This window comes from Varroa destructor, unplaced genomic scaffold, assembly GCF_002443255.2.
Source record: "Varroa destructor unplaced genomic scaffold, Vdes_3.0 BEIS01000003.1, whole genome shotgun sequence".
Taxonomy (NCBI): Eukaryota; Metazoa; Arthropoda; class Arachnida; order Mesostigmata; family Varroidae; genus Varroa; species Varroa destructor.
In genome coordinates this window covers 44,156,312-44,175,311 of record NW_019211456.1, presented here as the reverse complement: position 1 = coordinate 44,175,311, position 19,000 = coordinate 44,156,312, and the positions used below count along the sequence as shown (strand labels likewise).

General features: G+C 40.8%; 1 protein-coding gene across 4 annotated transcripts; it reads right to left on the bottom strand.

Moving 5' to 3' along the window:
- Positions 1–567: 567 nt before the first annotated feature.
- On the bottom strand, positions 568–18,803 carry Ubc6 (ubiquitin conjugating enzyme 6). 4 transcript variants are annotated; one of them, XM_086984761.1, is made up of 4 exons: positions 16,948–17,182; positions 3,493–3,778; positions 2,171–2,418; positions 568–1,442 (listed from the first exon to the last, which is right to left on the bottom strand). In XM_086984761.1, the coding sequence occupies exons 1-3, from the start codon at positions 17,154–17,156 to the stop codon at positions 2,209–2,211; spliced, it is 705 nt and encodes a 234-aa protein (XP_086840887.1). In that variant the 5' UTR covers positions 17,157–17,182; the 3' UTR covers positions 568–1,442; positions 2,171–2,208. The 4 variants fall into 4 exon arrangements, with proteins under 4 accessions (XP_086840887.1, XP_022652102.1, XP_086840886.1 ...); XM_022796367.2 differs by lacking the exon at positions 16,948–17,182 and adding an exon at positions 17,985–18,803 and having other exon boundaries at positions 568–2,418; XM_086984760.1 differs by having other exon boundaries at positions 568–2,418; positions 16,948–17,171.
- Positions 18,804–19,000: the final 197 nt, after the last annotated feature.

Genomic DNA, 19,000 nt, shown 5'->3' with positions numbered 1-19,000 from the left:
ATTGATATGAGCTTTTTATTCGTACATAAACATATAGAAGATACTACCTAAAACTTGGAAGAAACCCGCCTTCCCCTCTACCTCGATCAACAAATATAGCCAAAAAAAATCTCAAAAAATTTAATTTTTGCTTTAAATGCGTTTGAATAGCCTACATAACATTTCGGTACAACAAAACCTCTTTAGCTTATTCCAGTAATACTCAAATCTATTTTATAAATTCTGTTCATTTAAATTGACGGTAAGCGAGCAACTTCTTATATTTGATATTTTCTGCTAAATCGTTCTATGCTTTTTTACCCAACAGTTCTTTTTACGACAGCATGTTCAATCAAACAAGTGAAGACCTTTGCTATGTCTGTTCGTCTGACGCCTTCACGTTTATCTTCTTCATTACCATATACAGTCGTTACAGCAACAGTTATTGAGCTGTACTATTTAATATTACGTTCATTTTTTCTGAGTTTTTTTATATATGCCGCGGTGAAAATAAAGCCAAGCGAAGCGACATCAAAAATTGATAGGAGCGTGCGAATGATCATTAACTAACTAACGACAGTAACCATATATATGCTTATAATATAATTATTTTTATTCTTAATATTGTTATTTCACGATCTGTCACTTGAAGTGTGATTCCTTCTTCCTTCACAGCGGTCTGATAGACACTCCTAGTTAACCCTTCGAATGATTCCCCCACAAATGCCTTTTGCATTACCTCAATTACTACGACAATTAATACATTTACTACGAAAAAGAGTATTGTCTATGTTTAACAAAGTTATCGCTATCATCATTTATTCTTGGTCCTATTTAGGTTCGTAAACTCTCTCTTTCGCTCTCGCTCTCTCTCTCTCTCTCTCTCTCTCTGTCTGTCTCTCTCGCTTTCTCTCTCTCTCGCTCGCTCGCTCGCTCCATCTTCTTAATTGATGATAATTTTAAACTCGAAAAAACATTAAAAAGGTTCTAACAAATCTTCTTGCCGTGCCTGTGCTGGTTAATGTTATTGTTGTTATTCTTGACGTAGTTAATATTTCGTGAAGTTCCTTTTTGTATTCAAAGATTATTCAATATTCATTACCATTATGTTTTTCTATTGCAATTAGATAGTATTTCAGTGAATTGTTGTCCTCATCCTTACAAGATGCGAGAGACCAAAACTTCGCACCTGCTGTTTACCAATCTTTCCTAGATAATGACACGAGTCAAGCAGTATGCGGGTGCACTAAATTTTTCAAATGTACATTCTCAGTGCTTCCCGTCGCCTTCTGTGAGCCTTTTCTTCTAGCTCATCCGTTCATCAGTAATGTTGTAAATGTCAATTATCGGCGGACATGACAATAACGGTACCGTATCTCCCAGCACTTCTGGCACTCGCAGACATGGGCAGGGTGTAGGGGCTCGCACACATTGCATCATTTCAAACACCCACTCCAACGGGACTGGAAACGTCAATAAAATGTTTGTTGCTAATGTTGTTGTCTTACTATTTATCATATTGTTACTACTATTGTTATTATTACTATTATTGGTCACCGCCGCTACTCCTCCTGCTGCTGCACTAACTGCGCCCGATTCCGAATTGATCCGTTTTCCCCTTTGATCCTTTTGCTATTCTGCTTTCCCAGTTCTAATTATATAACTGTTCTATCAAAGAAATTGCATGAGTCTCCAATTGCAGACGTTGACTGCTGTTCAAGCCCCAGTTGCTGCTGCTACTGTTGTTGTTGATGTTCGGGTTCCTAGTTGCCTCAGTTGTTGTTTGTTGTTGTTTGTTGCTACCGCTGCTCCTGTTATTGTGGTTGTTGGTGTCATTGGTGTTGTCGTTGTTGGTGATGGTGATGTCATTGTGATTGTTGTTGGCGGTAGTGTCATTGTTGTTAATGTTGATGTTTATATTGTTGGTGTCGTTGTTGTTGTTGCCGTCGCTATTGTTGTTGTTGTTGCGGTGAATAATATGACAGAATGATTATGCCGGTTATTATTTTCATGCTTTTGTTGTTTGTTTATTTCGGCTATGGGTACTGCTATGTGTTCTCCGCGTACTCATATCGTTTAATTAGTGTTATAATTATAGTTGCATCTCTGTTGTCGCTTTGTTTCAGTAATAATGTGTGTTTGCTCGTCTGTCCCTTGCTCGCTTTCTCTTTCGCTCTAATCGACAATTCACATTATATTTTTCCCTTTGCTGCCAACGTCGTCGTTGTCCTAGGAGTTGCTAGTTCCTGAACCGTGTGCGGTCGCAGCTGTAGGCGGCTCTTTCTTTGCGTTCGCCGGATCCTCTTCATCCGTAAAGTTGTGCCATGACTGTTCAACAATAGCTTCTACCCGCTTTTCATATTCTCGTCGATTCTCCTGATAAAGCTGGGCCGCGAGTGAATTCGCTGGGCTGTTGGGGTTAGGCTCATCCAGAAGAGACTGAAAAAGCAAGACGATCAATGGATCGACAATATCATTAACATAGAATACAGGGCGACCAATACAATTAGAAAGAAAGAAAGGCTCTCATAAGAGCACGCGATCCTTATGTATTGACGCCTGAAGCAGCGTTAATGTGAGATCTATAATACGCGGTCACTACCAATAGAAATTTTAAATCAAAAATGTCTAACTTTAATTTGTATTGATAAATGGATTATGAAAATATGAATGTATGGTTACTTTGTTCAAATATAGTAAACTCTTAAAATGAAACCGCTTGTAGAGAAACTGAACCTGCTGTCACTTCTATAAAGATTGCCTAATAGTTTGAGCAGCTTGTCGTAAGCACAAAATCACTGTATTTGTATGTCAATTTAGTTAGTAAATTCTGTGAAAGTTATTGATATGTTAATCTTAATCTAAATGTATTCCTTCATGTGCGAATTGTTTTTCTGGCGGGCATTTCGCGTTAATTAAACCATAGCTAAAACAGAGACAAATAGGGAGATGTTGTCTTAAAATAACTCTATTTGGCCCAGGCTTTGTTAGATGATGAAACGAATGTGAGGTCAGAGTCAATTTGAGTTCGCATCTCATATAGGCTCCCTATATACAAAAAAAAGCTACTCCAAAACAGGCTATGACGTACAGCATGTTGCTACCAAATATTAACAACAATTTTCACTCAAATACATACAAAGTCTTCTTTTGTATAGGGTCGGCTAAAGGTTAGCGGCTTTCATTGGTAACTGCACGAAAGTTGCGAACGAAAGTTTTGTGAATTCGCCAGACCTATTTTAATTAAAATGAAAGTACTCGCTAGTTCCATAAAACGAAGAGTTAGGCGTAAAATGCAACAATTTGTAAACGTCCGTGATAAATCAAATAGTTAGAAATTAGGCCAAAGAATAATCATCCATACCAGACCAAGAAATTAATAAATTAATCCAGAATAAATACTACCAAGCAAACTAACGAATAATAAATCGAGAAAACATCAGAACCTCCTCCCTGGTGCGTTAAATATTAGGAGAGGATGGCGTTTTTTTTCACGTTGTTCTTCTCTCCTACCTGTATAGATGTAAGAATGGCGGAGACATCGTATGTTGGACTCCATCTGTTCTGTAGAATATCAAGGCAAATGCTCCCATCCGCATAAACATTGGGATGGAACATTTTCGAAACGAATCGCACCGTAGGTGGTTTGTTTGGGTATTCCTCAGTAAACTCAAGTGTTAGCTTGAAGGTACCATCTTCAAACGGCGTATCATGAGGTCCGAAGATCACAGCATGCCAGATCATAATATTGTTGTCTGTCGGCGCGCCCGACACACCTGAAGGCGGATCATCCTGCAGCCTGTATGATGAATAACAGGAAAGAAAATATAAAATAGTTCCAGTGAAACTGGCTCAAGAGTATTCATTAAGTGGAGAAAATAAGAAATGACTGTTTAAAACTCGGTTCAGACAATATACTATGTATTTGCAGGACATCGCCACCTCCAGCATATTTTTGAGTAAAATATAAGATGAGCAATTCAAACGTTGTCCAAGTTAAGATTAGGCAACGTTTAGAGATCAACGCTTTCGAATTAAAATCTTGTTCCTATTGTCGACCTAGGTCTTATGGCACGTTTCCTATAACTCAGGTTTGCCACCATAACGTACAATTCAAAAACAATAGATCAAACAATAATTTATCGATCGAGAGAAACGAGAGGAAGTACCTTAAATTTTTTGCCTAGGACACTCATGTCGAGTAGTTAGGTTCGAATTCTGTTTCTATCCTACCACGTGATTTTAGCTAATTTTTTCTCTACAACGCATCTATACTAGCGTTTGATCAAAATGAAGAGCAAATTCCTCTTAATAAAAAAAAATGTTTTTTACAGCCTATTCGTATCGTAAGGCGCTTTCTTAGGGCCATAATCTTTCCCGTCACCCATAATCTTTGACTGACCCACCAGCAAGTACTAGAAAGCATGGTCTTCTTTGGTACGTTCAATCTGTTCTACACACGTAAGTATTGCTGTAAGAAATGCAAACGCTATTTGTGTCTTCTGTCTCGGTAATTCTGCTTTGAATCCTCGAACATTACCTGGCTTGTCGTCCAAATGCCACTTCCTACTCATACCTAAAGACGGCAGATCTCAGAGCAGATCCAACGGAGGGATGAGGGAGGGCGGATTTGATACCGCGAGCCTCTGCTAATGCTATACAGCTGCAAACGAGGAACAAGTCGAGCGCTCGAACTAACTAGCACTATTGCCACCACCGCGGTGGCCGCTACTATCGCTGTTCTGGCTGTAGCAATGACGCTTCCGTTGGGTACGCTCGTTTCACTTAGACTCGGTGTCGTATGAAGAGCGAAACAGCTTCCAGCCTACCATCCGAAATAGTCTCTACCAGAAAGTGCGTCGCTTTGTTTATGGTGAAGGGTGAGGTCCAGCCTCCTGGCCAGGTACACAACAATCAAGCACGCACATCATTTGGCCGCATCACAGCCGCTGTTTAAAACCAGTTTTGCCCTATTTTATACAAGAACTATCCTGGCGTGCTCCTATAAGCAAAACTGAGCTGACTGCTTTTGTAACCGTAACGACACGACCCGGGCAGCTGCAGCATCGGGAGATGTCTCACTTGTAAGGTTTCTATCATTTCGGAGGTTCTTCTTCTGGGTGCATAAGAACAAAAGAACAGCAAAAATGGCATCCTGCGTGCTGTCCTCTAATAGCAGAAACAGTGGCGCGGTAGCTTGGACACGCCTGATACAAATGCCGCGCTGGCGGCAGAATGGAGAGAACTCAAAGGACAGTACTTGAAGGAACAACGCAACATGGGCATTAATCACGCGCTGATCGGTTACAGGTGTGTACCAATGGTTTCGTCGACATTAACAACAACTGGTGACGACAGGCGATCTCCCTTACGTCGAGTTCGAAGATAAAGCGAAAAGCTAGGGAGAAGAACGAAAGCTTGAAATTGAAGGTTACCAACATCGCGCAACGGGAATCTCGTATTATTTTATCTTTCACTTAGTAATACCTTTCATCCCACTTTTTTGAGGCGATAAGAACAAGTTTAGACGATCGTTGACTCGACGCAACTGACCGGTAAGAAGCGCGATGAGTGGACACGATGTTGCCCAGTAGAGAAAAAAGATGGATTCTGATATGACAGAATGTGATTACGATTTTGCTTACAATATGCTGCCAGAATGTAAAATAACAAGCAGGTAACCGCAACACAAACCCTATCATTTGGAAAAAACGAGTAGCCATTAGCGACATTGAAAAAAAAAAACACGCTGTAAACTACCTTCCTCTTCGCTTTTATAAATCCTCACGATATCGGTGTTTACTTTACAGTACGCTCCCATACGATGACTCAATGACAAATTGTATATGAAGTGGTCTAGATTATCGGATGTAAACAGAATTCATTCACGCCGGGGATCAACCTTCTAAACCAGTATCTAATGCTTGTACCATACGTTAAACTAAATGCTTATTTATTTCACAAAAAAAAAGCGGGACAAAGGACTTGATGCATCTACCGGTTGAAGCACATCGGAACTCGTGTCCTTTTCCTGGTGAAGCAGATACCTCGTATATCAGTGATCATACACATTTTCATGCCTAAACGCGATTGGGAGCTGTGGACTATGTCGGTACAAAATCAAATCAAAGAATGCGATTACCACACATGGAATTATACCGACACATGGTTAAGAGGTTCGAAATGATCGTATGGTTATAAATATCTGTCGTCCTATTTCGTTTTCTAATACGACCAATATATAATAAATATTGCGTTTATTCAATGGCGATCCGCTTCGAAATCTTAGATAAGACTGTAAACCTAAACACATATTCTATATGTGACACAGACATCCTTTTCGTCTGGTATAACAAATATATAATCGTAAAAGTGTATTACGCTGATTCATATACATTTCGACACTCGATGACCTTCAGACCGTAATAAACAAAACCGATACATGATTCCGAGAACGATTTAGAGAAACATCAGCAAATATTCTTTTTTCTCCTCCGTTAGTTTGTATGTATGCAACTATCCCGCTCCATGGTTAGAGCTCAATGCTGGCGCCATCAACAGGCACCATCGCTACCAGAATCAGTTTTGGGACTCCCCAAACCGCAGCATCACGTTCGCAATAGTCGTCGAGCTAAAAGTATCATACGCCGTTAACGTGGCGTCCGACGTCATGACCATGTTAGAGCTGTGGGACCATCATGAACCTGTTGCCCTGGGTCGAATTGTGGGAAGATAGGGTCTCAATTCTGACGAGTATCCCACGACGAACGGAACAAACAGAAAAACTGTGATACGTGTCAACGACTACTATTGCTGCGACAAACGAGCAGCGTCCAGTCGCTGTACAGTGTTATCTGCGTGTGGACGCTTATGCATCTCAACTTATTCAGTGCCTCAACGGTGTGTAGCACAGGATAATAACGTTAGCAGTATCGTCCTACGCCCCTCCCTATCCCTTCCCAGGCCAAACGGAGCTGTCAAAAAGGAAAAGTCCATCCATTGGACTCAGTTGCCAGGAGGTTTGTACCGCCAGCTGCTACAGCGGTTCCCTTAGAACCAGTCCATTCATTTAGGAAAACTTCGGTTTAATATATAACGTGTGCATTCAAGCGTTTATATATACATATATATATATATATATATATATATATATATATATATATATATATATATATATATATATATATATTTTCGGCCAGCAAACAAAAAAAATAAAAGAGTTTAATTTAGAGCATTGTATATCGGCAACTTAGCGTTGTTATTTTGATAATTATTATTAGTAGTCGCCGGTAACCATTTCAGAATAGCTATTCGTAAAGCAAGACATGCATCTACGAACTATTTCAATTAAGTCTGACCTCGAACAGGCACTTAATCGACCGTCTGTACAACATTAAATATTAGCCAGGCAAATAAAATAAAAATTCGATACGATACTGTGATATGATAACGTCACCCTCTCCGCTTAGCTGCGCATGATTAGCAATTCGCGTTGACAGTGACTCATAATAAACACAAGTTGTTGGTACCTCGCAATCACAAAAGTTACGTGCAATACGCCCTGCATAAGACGATGATTTGTCGCTATGGGCTTTGGCGTTAGCAGATTTATCGTCGTCGTGAACACGTTGTAGCCTCGAAAAGTTTACAAACTACTACCCCACGAGCTCAAATTTTCAGTTTCATTATGGCTCGCTTTAAAAAAAAATTGAAGAAACGAATGAGCTGTCGTCGAAATGCTGCGAAAACACGTTAGCATACACTACAAAAGCGGAATTACTTATAACATCTTGATAAACCTGGCGAAAAAGATGCTCGGAACGTGACTAAGCCGCAAGCCTTGTTTCAAGCTGCAGTGAACTCTCGTTGGTTGCCCACCGCTTCCCCTTACATAGACGTTTTTCTCGATAAAACTTCATTTGAACTCATCAGAATGAACTCGAACTAAATAGAGATCCGAAAAACGAGCATGACACAGCTATTAGTGCCTCACTAATATCTTCTTTTATTCCATGTCACCAAATTCTTAACTTTAATCAAGATTACCATGAGGTATAGAGACGTATCAATGAAACAACCTAACTTAACACTTCAAAATACCTTAAAACCTAAAAAAACACTTCTAAATTACTTAAAATACAATTAAGCTTACGCTAAAAACGCAGCAAATGCAAACGCAGAAATCATATACCGCTATATGCAAGTCAAATAAATTCGATGACTATCTACAATTAGTAAATACAATGACTCAAGTAACATGAAACAACTCGTGCATGAAAATATATCCCCAAAAACATATTAGAAGTCAGATCAAAAAGTAAGTTAAATCCACAATCAGAAGTTCAGATTTCAGCAAATTTAGCTCAGACTACCAAGTCAACCAAGAATACAAGACTACCAAGTCGTACCGTGACAAGAATGCCCCCAACAATAATTTGAAACCAAGCCATACCTTTAATCCCGTAGTTTTTTTCTTATAGATAATACTTAGTAGCATATCTTATTTCCAGTAAATACCCTTATCTAAATATGGTATAGCCCTACCCAAATAAAACTACTATGAAAAAAATATGCGTCACTTCTCATATCGTTCCCTCATAACAGAAGTACACAAAAATATCCAAACGTTTCGTAGGTAACTACCAACAAATCGGATACGCTGTGATCCGCAGAATGCTCAAACTATGTTCCAATGACAATGTGTAGGACTCTCTCGGACAATTACATGAGAGGCGATATTCATTTCGTGCGATTCCGAAAACGTAGACATTAGGTTTAAGACTAAAAGACATACAACGGTCTTAAGGATGTTTAAATGTCTTGGACGCTAAACTATGTCATCAGAGAATGGCGGCACATAATGGAATACTGGCAACAATATTCTTTTAAAGATTGCGGACAGTTTGACTATGTGTGTTTTGTTCGAAAACTTTCAAGTGGGAACACGACAATGTCAGCAAGAAAAATAGCCGTTAGTATGTTTTACCTAAGACGGACCCGTCGCGCACGTTTATTCTACCTGCTTATCGTTCACTGTACATTTGAATAATGTTTATGGGAATTTTATTATTAGAGTGCCCAAAAATAATCTGAGCAAGACTGGGCATATATCGAATATGAAACCTTTATTTCTTACATATCTTGCCACCGAACTATAAAAATTGGACTGTCGTTGTTACTGTCGGTTGGAACACAACTATGGTAAGCTTGCCTCGCATTTGAAGCTATGCAGCGGTAAATGATTACCAAAAGTAGGATCAGTATGCTCGACCACCTCGAACATCTTTGACCTTCTCAGGGTCACCGTTGCGCCTAGCACTAACGTACCGCTACTGTGAGATGTTCGAGTCGCATCGCAATGTGTTTTTGTGCTATTTTGCAACTAATAATAATAACTTGATGCTTCAGGCAAATGCACGGTATTCGATCAGTATGAGGGCGCATCTAAGCATGGCGACATACTTACTCGAAACTAATCTAACGTTCGATTCGTTCCGGCACGAAGTTCTTCCACAAGGCTGTTTACGAGCATGCATACTGGCCCATCGTTCTATGGTTGCTTTAATTTTACACAAACATCATTGTCGCCGATACGTCAGGGTCAGTGATGAAAGATTCTTTAGCCAAAACGATTGGATACAAAAAACAGCAGCATTTTAAAGAAGTTCAACAACGTTGACAGCCTATCCGGCAGATTTCTGTTAACATACATCACTTTCGAAAAATAATTTAACAACAATAATAATAATAAACACATCTGTATCTAATTATTTCCGACTCTCCTAGTTGCGTGTACTTTTATGTTAAGTGAGTAAACTAGAGATGAATACACCTGCTCAATAATTAAAATGAACTCTGACAAAGTTTTTTGAATATATCACATTAAAAAAAAAAGAGATATTGTTTGATTAATCAGTCCATAAGGAGATGACTAGATAGAGTTAACTCAAAAGTTGAATGTCTTTCATTGTTTATTCATGATCATGTTCGCTTATATTTCTACGAAGCAGAAGATCATTCGATTGCCACTTAAATATCAGCGCAGAAACAATTGCGTAGCCATAGGAGCTTCGAATAGACCTGATAACGAAGACAGAACTAACGGTTCGCAAATCAATTCTGCTTTTATGTCAATTTTATGTAACATCATGTGAACGAATTATAGCATGAAATAATTTCGAGAAATAGTGGCCTTAAAATAGGAAGGCGTAGGCAGGGTAACCATTAGACTATTAATACAATTTAGCTTTCTCCGTGAGGATAAGAATTTCATTTTTGCGAAAAAATCCACGATCGTTTACCACATATGATTTCGGTTATGTCAATCCTACATGAGACCGTTTTTAACTGCAAATGGGTAAATATTTCGATTACATTTAGTGCCGTCATTATCACTAGCTAAATCGCAGGGACAAGTCGATTTATGTCAACGAAAACGCCAACTGTAAAAGCTACCTATCAACCTAACAAGTTGGTGTGAGCCAATATAATCGCCTTGTACATTCAATTTCTTCAAGCATATTTTCACCCACTCTTGCTCCAAGTTTTATCGCTATCAGCGCACAGTCTGAGCCGCACAGACACAAAGCCAGCAAAGGCAACAACGAACAAACCAATTCCTAACAAGAACGATCTTAAAATTCTAGCATATAAATGTGAACAATCAAATTTTACAGCAGTCGAACACTAAATGATAGGTCTTTGAGAAAACTGAGATGCTGCATTCGCTGTTACTTGCGGAAGGCAGTAACTACCGGCATCGGCGCACACTCGCAACTGCCGCACTGTCTCTGTCGCAACGCGGCGCAAACGAGCACCCTCCTGTGGGACTCCGTGGCTTTCGCCTGTTCGTTTCCACTGCACGTTTAATTACTTCTGTACAGTATTGCTGTTCTATGCCGCACACATATGCTACAGTAACAAATCACACGTAGATATCAAAACATCGACAAAGTACCTTTGACTTAAAAAAAAAACACTAACCTGTCTGCAACTCATTATTAGAAAGTAACTCTGTTTATTGTCATAGGTACAATATTATCATCTTAGCCACGTCGACTGCAGCTCCTCATCAAGTTTGTTCGTGGAAGATATCGAATGAAACAGTTTTTAAAATAGTTACTGTAATAAAAGCAAAAAAAAATAGATATGCTCGACCGATGTCTTGCGACGATACACACGCTCAACATAGCGCGAGGCTTAGAATGCGATTTTCGAGTACAACTATTGCACGCTTACCAAAGACATAGCACCCTATCCAAACTGCACCATTTATGGTTAAGACGGCGTAGTTACGTAGCGTGCAGAAAAACAGTACAGCAGTTTGTGTGTCTCTGTGTAGGTCATTTCGAGAGAAACAATATAAGCGAAACGCTGTTCACACACCTGGCACAACCCGCAACACCTATTAACATATGAAAGCTTTCTTCAAAATAGCTCAAAACATCAATAAAGTAGAAAAAATAGTCTTATATAAAAAATAGATAACATAATTGATTGCTACTTCCTATAGTGGTACTCATGGATCATTTCCGTAGAGAGTTTTGCATACCTTGACATTGCAGTTTTTGAACTAACAGTATGCATAGAAATTGACATTTTTAAACAAAAAGTTCTAAACTAGCTTACGTTTGCTATGTTTTGAATCAACTTTAAAAGAGCTTATGCTGCGAATCTCCTCGAGACACTTTATCAGGATCCCGGAAACACCAACACATCCCGAAATTCCGGAAAAAATGTTCATAACATTTATAAAGAGGGATTCAAAATTCTTGGGATGGAAACTATATATACATATATATATATATAATTTAGTCTTATATAAAACTGAACCCCTTTCTACACATGTTGTCAACATTTTTGATATCTCTAGAATTCTGATAAAATATAAATACATACATATAATGTATGCAGCTGACCGACATCTCTGCTGGAGACGATTACAGTTTGTCGTGAAGACAACAGAATGACAAGATAAACAGAAACGGGCACGATTTCAATGAACACCTTCTTTCCACCCTTATTGCTCAAACTAAAATTATTGAATCCAACAGTCAATCGATATAAACATAAATGTATACGAGCTGTCATCATTAATATCTGTTATATTAATATATTGATTACTACCGCATTAAATCTTCAAAGAATTCTTCATTATGAAATTCGAGTACAAACACACCGTTTTCTAAACAGCCAAAGGTAAATATGACGAAATTTACAAATAGTTCAGAATATGATATCAATGTAGAGTTGCCATAGATCAATTCCAGCCGAGGCCAATAAATAAGCATGTAACAAGCAAAAAGCTATTCGTTGTTCCGTGTCGAAGTCGCCGTAAACCGAAATTCTACTTATTACAACCTCTACTATTATCAGCACGTGATAGCCACTTGGATCGATGTTCAAATTGGACAATGAGTCTGGCACACTTACCCATAAATGCATTAGGAGCAAACATGAGCGTGCAAGTTATTCTCGTTTAACGATACCCTGCCGGTAATTGCAGAGGAACGAAATCTCGCCGATACACGGTGATGTTATTGTCAGCAGGTTCCCGCCTTTCCTTCCACACCGTTACCGCAGTTTTCGAATAATATTATTAGAAAAATGTTTTTAAATAAAAATAAAATTTTAATATCTGTATCGGCAAGTGACAGTAGGAATGACAGTAGGACAGTAGTTCGATTATAACACACATGTTCATCTAGCTTTCTAGGTAGAGTTTAGTGTAGTAATCGATTCATATTCAAATACGCCAAATATAGAGGCGCTGTGGTTGACATTAAAGAGATTTCTTATAAATATCGTACAGCTTTTAATAGCTAGCGTGGCGCATCGCACATCGTTAGCGTCCAGTAAATCGAATGAAGAAAGAGTTGAGATATTTGGTTAATTTCCGCTGTTTTGGCGGACTGGCCTCGTGTCAAACACAGTCCGTAGATACTTCTGCTGTTCAGTAAATCTTCTGTAAGCAAATTAAAGCAAAAAGCAACAGATAAAGATGACATTCACAATCCGATAGAAGAGTGGTTACTGAGTAGCTCGGGACGTTACCATCGCGTATATTGTACAGTGCCCTCACGCAATCATACGCCACTAGATGCGGCCGTGAGACTAGACCCTACCGCCGGTAAAACAGAAGTAAGGAATCTGCCTATAACACACCGTGAGGCTGATAGCAGTTGAGACATCGGACTAGCTCTGTAGATCAGCGGCTAACAAAGCGTGCAACAGTTTCTACTGCAGAAAATATCGCTAGAAATTCACTTTTATTCATGATATCCCTCCAGAGTTAATTTGATGCTATCACGTTCTATGGAATGTCAAACATATTGAAATGACCGTTGAGGATAAATAATAAAAAATATTTCTTGGATGTGTTCCATGGGAACGAAAAGAGTTCGATAAGTGTATATGGCAATTAAGCAGTAAGCCATTCGTACAAAAAAGAAACGAGAGAGAAAGAGGGAGGAACTGAGCCGTTGGCGTCTCTTAACCATTTCGGGATTTACTTTGCCGTTAACGACATTGTCACGTTCGCATTAGTCGCTATTTCCAACTGGCAGTCGTCATTCCACGCTGGAGTGTAACAGGAAGCAGCATATTGGCCTCGAAGAAGTTGGCAAGGTATAACTGGCCTACACAGCCAGTTGAGATAGCTTCAATTGTATGCTCCAAATGCATTTCCGCAGCGGTCAGTCAGCCATTCAACTGACTAACGGGCCGTCCGCTCCCGAAATAGTAGCAGCGTCCACAGGACGGCCAACAAGTAAGCCCTATTTACTACTGGCAGCCGAACAGGCAACAGCGCTGGCGGACAATCGACGTAGCAAATCAGGCCGCACGGTACCGGTGAACATTAAAACGAGGTACAACTGGATAATGCGGGTCATGTGCTCAAAAAAGATCACTTCGCGGTCAGGCCCTACGAGACAAGGACAAAATATTTTATCCCTAACTATTTCAAAGGAAGGAGCTCGATTTAAAATATGTGAGCGCTTGCACTAGTAAGTGGAAAATTCTACTGAAGGTCAGAAAATAAAAAACTGTTTCCCTATATTGCATTTTTCCTAGTACTACAGCTCTTATTAGCAAAGCTGACACGCTGTCGAACCGAAAAATGAGAATCGCAAGCGAGAAAAAACTAGTTAAAGATTTCGATTTACAATTACGTACGGAGCGGCTAGTGGTTCCACTCCAGCATGCCGTTTTCTATCTAGGGTATCTGTTTCAGCAAACTAACATATCAGTCAAAACGATAACGGCCACAAATGGCAGTCGGATTTACGGGGTCGCTATGCATTGTTCCGAAATAGGATACTCTTTCAAACGGGAACGATTAGACTATAAACGATCAAATTCGCAGTTGCTATGGCCGGTATTTGCAAAAAAATTCAAACACTGATTTTAAAAATCCGTGATAATAAAAGTACAAAAATCTTCATTATTATCTAAAATAATAATAGAAATACGAGTCCACCCTGCGTTTTGAAGTGCAATGTACAAAAGGTTTGTCACCATATAACAGCCAACCTAGTAGTCAGACGCCTACTGCGTTATATAAGCCACACAGGTAAAGCATCGAAAGCCGAAAATCAAGGGACTGACGGTCTAAAACTGACCACATCGCATGTCATCCATGTCCTTATTATATCTCTGTTCTACATCGACCACAACGATGCTACTGCCAACCGCTAGGTGTCGTTCCAGAACTCGATATAGCGGGTAGCTGTAAAGAGAGAGAACGGCAACGGACCAATAGACGAACTAGCCAAACGACAAGACGCTGGTAAAAACGCGCGTAAAAACAAGCAAACACGGAAGCAAGCACGCAGACAGGTAGGTAGACAAATGCGAGATCGAAATGTTGAGACGGTGGCGGTGGCAGCGGTAGCATCGTACAATTTAAAAAATGCGAAAAGGGTATACAAAAAAATGTGACCTCTTGCAAATGCCATTACTGCTATTACCGCCTGGTCGAACGCGATGAGGATAGGATCGCACTCAGCCGTGCAATACACTATGGAAAGGTTACCAGCCACATCGTTTTTGCGACGAGGCGAGCAAAAGCAACACAAAGATGCACGCTTTCATAAACAGTAACAAAGAATGACAAAAAAAAAATTAAAACGTGTTAATGGCCACCTATGTACATACAAACACATGCTCATACCGATATATATATATATATCGGTATACATACATAGAAGCTACATAATACAAAAAGCATACACATAAATCCAGTCCGCTTTTTTCGCTTAACGTCGCGTTTGAAATAAGATGCTAGTCGGTTAATTAATTATATAACAATGACCCAACCAACCTGTGCGGCCAAGCGATTGAGCGCTTGAGATGCCTGTTTCCTTATGCCTGTTTGACAGCTAGCCAAAGTGAAAAAAGGAATAACAACACAGAACTCTCTGTTAGGCATCTGAGGTGAACAGAGGACTAGCAACGGCTGACTGAGGTTCACAGTTGCTCTTCAGTTATCTCGTTTCTAACACCAGTCCGACCGACCTAACCCTAGGTCGAACTGTGATTTGACTACATTTGTTAGGTGCTATTTTGCTGCGATAATAGCCAATATAGGGCCAATGCAACACTGATTCTTTATAATAGTGAAACAGCTATCTATGATGAAATATCGTCATTTAAACCGTTTTGTACAACACTACCAAAGCTTGTTATCGATAATAATATTACCCCAAATATAGTCGTTCGCACATATACTGCTTTCAACTGGTCGATTCTTTGTATGCGTGTTTTTATTGTGATTACACTGAGCTGATCTGATTAAATCGCCTAATTAAATATAAATAAATTCATCTCAGGATAGAAAAAGACAATCCACTCACGTAACATTGAGTACCATTCAAGTTCACATACGGGTATATGGTTTAAAACCTGGTGATTCATAATTATAATCCCAAGATATCAATGTGAATCGATTGCGTGTATGAGTGGGTAGTGTTCTGGCAGCTGCTAGTTCTTTGTTGTTATCGCTGTGCACGCGCAAAAGATTCGAATGCGTTTGACGAAACGACGCGAATTTGTGTAACTGCGTCTCGGTTCTTGCCGAAGCCTTCCGTCTGCGGCCCGATGGGCGGACAAGAGCAGCAGCAACAGCAATGATATGAGCTGTTTTTTTGCTGATAGTAAATATTTCGCTAACGGTGGTTATAGTAATCACAGCTGCAGTCTCAACCTCAACAGTAGCAGCAAAAACACGCTTGAAGCCAACTGCTGCTGCTGCATCAAAAGCAGCGAGATGATGGCGATAGGACCAGCTGTGCTAGTGTAGCCGTCGTTTCTTTTGGAAACCCACCAATAACACACACATGCGAACAAACTATTAGGATCTAAATCGACTTCACTATTGCAGTAGAGAACAGATAAGTTGGCGCTGACACAGCTCGATATCAACTACTGCCAACGATGCTGCCACTTGAAAGGCCGTGGCCCGCAGCATTTTAAATCTTAGACTTCTCATTTGGACGAACAGCGCGTTGTTACTTCGTCAAAGGCCCGTCTCTTTCACGGCATACACAGTTTGGACTGTTCATTCTCAATCCTGTTGTTATAATAATTATAATACTCGAGTATACGGAAGATAGTAAATGAATTACAACATAACCGACAGAATCATTCGCAGCAGTAGCAGCTTTGCGCGAGATGCAATAGCCATTCAATTGTTAGCGTGTCGGTTAGAAAATTCCCTGCTGCTGCTGCTGCTGCCGCCGCCGCCGCCGCCGCTGCCGCCGCCGCCGCCACCGCCGCGCCGCAGTAGCTGGGATTACAGTTCAACGACGATCAAATTGTTTACTATCCCTGCAAAGCTGACATTTAATTCAATCATCAATGCAGCATCTGGCTGATATTTTGGGTCAGTCGCTTTTAAACGACACGTAAAATAGTCACATTATATTATTATCATTCTTAAATCAATATCATATCATTTGAGCTTTGTACCGTTTACACCTGGCATAGACTGAGGTTGACCTCCTCTTCGGATTACTAAGATCCGAGCTCAGCGGCCTCGTATGGCAATTGTCTAACAGCAGCACCATCACTAAAGGCAGTGGCACCAGGCCTTGTTGTGTTGTTGGCTGATTGGCCCGTTCCGTTTGTGCCTTCTGGCCAGATGGTGGGGTCTGCCAAGGTAGAGAGCGATGACGCATTCACCAGTGCTAGCGCTGCCAGCAGTAGTAGTTAATAGCAATAACAAGCAACTACCCTAGGCCCCTGTGTGTACGTCGGGCCTAAATAAAGGCTGTCTTCCGTTAGGCTATAGCACCAGCAGTAGCAGGGTAACCTTAATCGTCGTCGGGAACCTGGCCTAGATCACACGACAGTAGAGGGACGCAGGCATCGACCTTATACACGCGAAATGATTTACCTCTGACTTCCTGCTCCTCTCATATACAGTTTTCTCATAGTTCACCAGTGACAATTTACTGTCTATGCAAACGACTAACACAAGAATGAGAAATATTGGTAAATATATAGGAAAAATAAGCGACGTTTTAGCACCGGCCATGTCTAAAACACTAAACGCTGCCAGCACTGCCGCTGCCTATGGTCTTCTGGAATCGAAAATCAAACTGCATCTATTGTGTTATTCATCCTAAAACATGGATATCACCACATCATAACACGATTTTATTAAAGGCTCTGTCCTAATCATATCGTAGGTACATAGCATTCGCTCGATGCTCCAGGCACTGTTCGTTGCTAACAGCTCTGGAAGACGATGATGCCCGTAGTCCGACCTGCTGCACGACCAGCAGCTATTTGGGACCTCATTAACCATGTGATTGCCTATGCGGGCGTCTGTATAAGCTTATGTAGTTATGCTGCAGTGGGTTGGTCACGGGCAGCCTTCGTTTAGACAGGGCAATCCAGTTCAGCCATTTCCTTTTACCCTACGCACCGATCGTTCATTTTAGTTTTTATAAATATACGTACGTTCTCAAAGTTAATCAGACCTAAGTGCCGATGGTACTCACCGCTTGAAGTCACGCATTAGGCGCCGTCTCGCTGGGGTAGACATCCTTGCACACTAGTACTCTGTTGTAATATATTTATTTCCCACTGTTTATCTATAAGTACGTATAAGTAACAGATAAGCTATATGTCTATTAAGACAGACCCTCCTTGATTGCCTGCTTGGCTAAGATATATAAGCACTGGCACAATTTTTTACCACGACGAAGACTGACTACTTTGTAGCGTTTCTGCGTACCGTAAGTCTATCGTCGGGGCCCGACGTACCGACAAAACACCTCGTCGCGCACACAGAACTTGGAACAACCTTTCGCAGCAGTGCTAAAAGGGCTACGCAACACTATGTAAGAGCACTCGCACACACAGATTCGGCTGAAAAAACAAACTCCTTGTTCGTCGTGTTTCGTCGCACAAAATCAGAGGGCCCCCGCGCCCGTACAGCAGCACCAATCAGCGACTCGTCGCACCACTGTCTGTGTCTAGCTGTCGGTACGTCTGCCACACTGCTGCTAGGCTGTTACAGCAGTCGCACAGATCTGTTAGCCCGCTGTTGCTACGGCTTTTCCGTACGGCTCGTTGTCAGCCGCCCGTCCGCTGTTCGTGCTGTTTCTGCCACAGCACCACCACGTCCAAGACACACACCACCGCTTGATGAACGCACCTCCACTCGCTATATCGTAGTATCACATTGGCACGACAGCAGCTTCCTCTTGCTGCTACTACCAGCACAGCATTTGTTTAAAGGTTAATATAGCAGTCAATACACATCGGTGCTGCTGGCCTCGTCCCGGAGGGCTAGGAATAGTGGTGGTAATGGTGCTGCCGCTGCTGCTGCTGCCACTACCTGAAGCTGTTGTTAGTTGCGCACTCACGACTGTCACAGCACAGCATGAGTGAATGGATGAATTTGTTAAAGGTGAGCCACGCAATTTGAGTGGAGAGGGGTAAACGCATAAATGATTCGTTTCAGAACAACCAAAGCGCAGCAAAGCACCGGCAAATAGCAGCAGCGGCGGCA

Bases quoted from the DNA above. Each gene is read 5' to 3' on its own strand.
- Ubc6 (XM_086984761.1), bottom strand. From the start codon at position 17,156: ATGCGTCATCGCTCTCTACCTTGGCAGACCCCACCATCTGGCCAGAAG. The intron at 3,779-16,947 runs GTACAAAGCTCA...TTCATCATACAG, and splicing joins GTCTATGCCAGGTGTAAACG to GCTGCAGGATGATCCGCCTT. The intron at 2,419-3,492 runs GTAGGAGAGAAG...TTGCTTTTTCAG, and splicing joins CCATTCTTACATCTATACAG to TCTCTTCTGGATGAGCCTAA.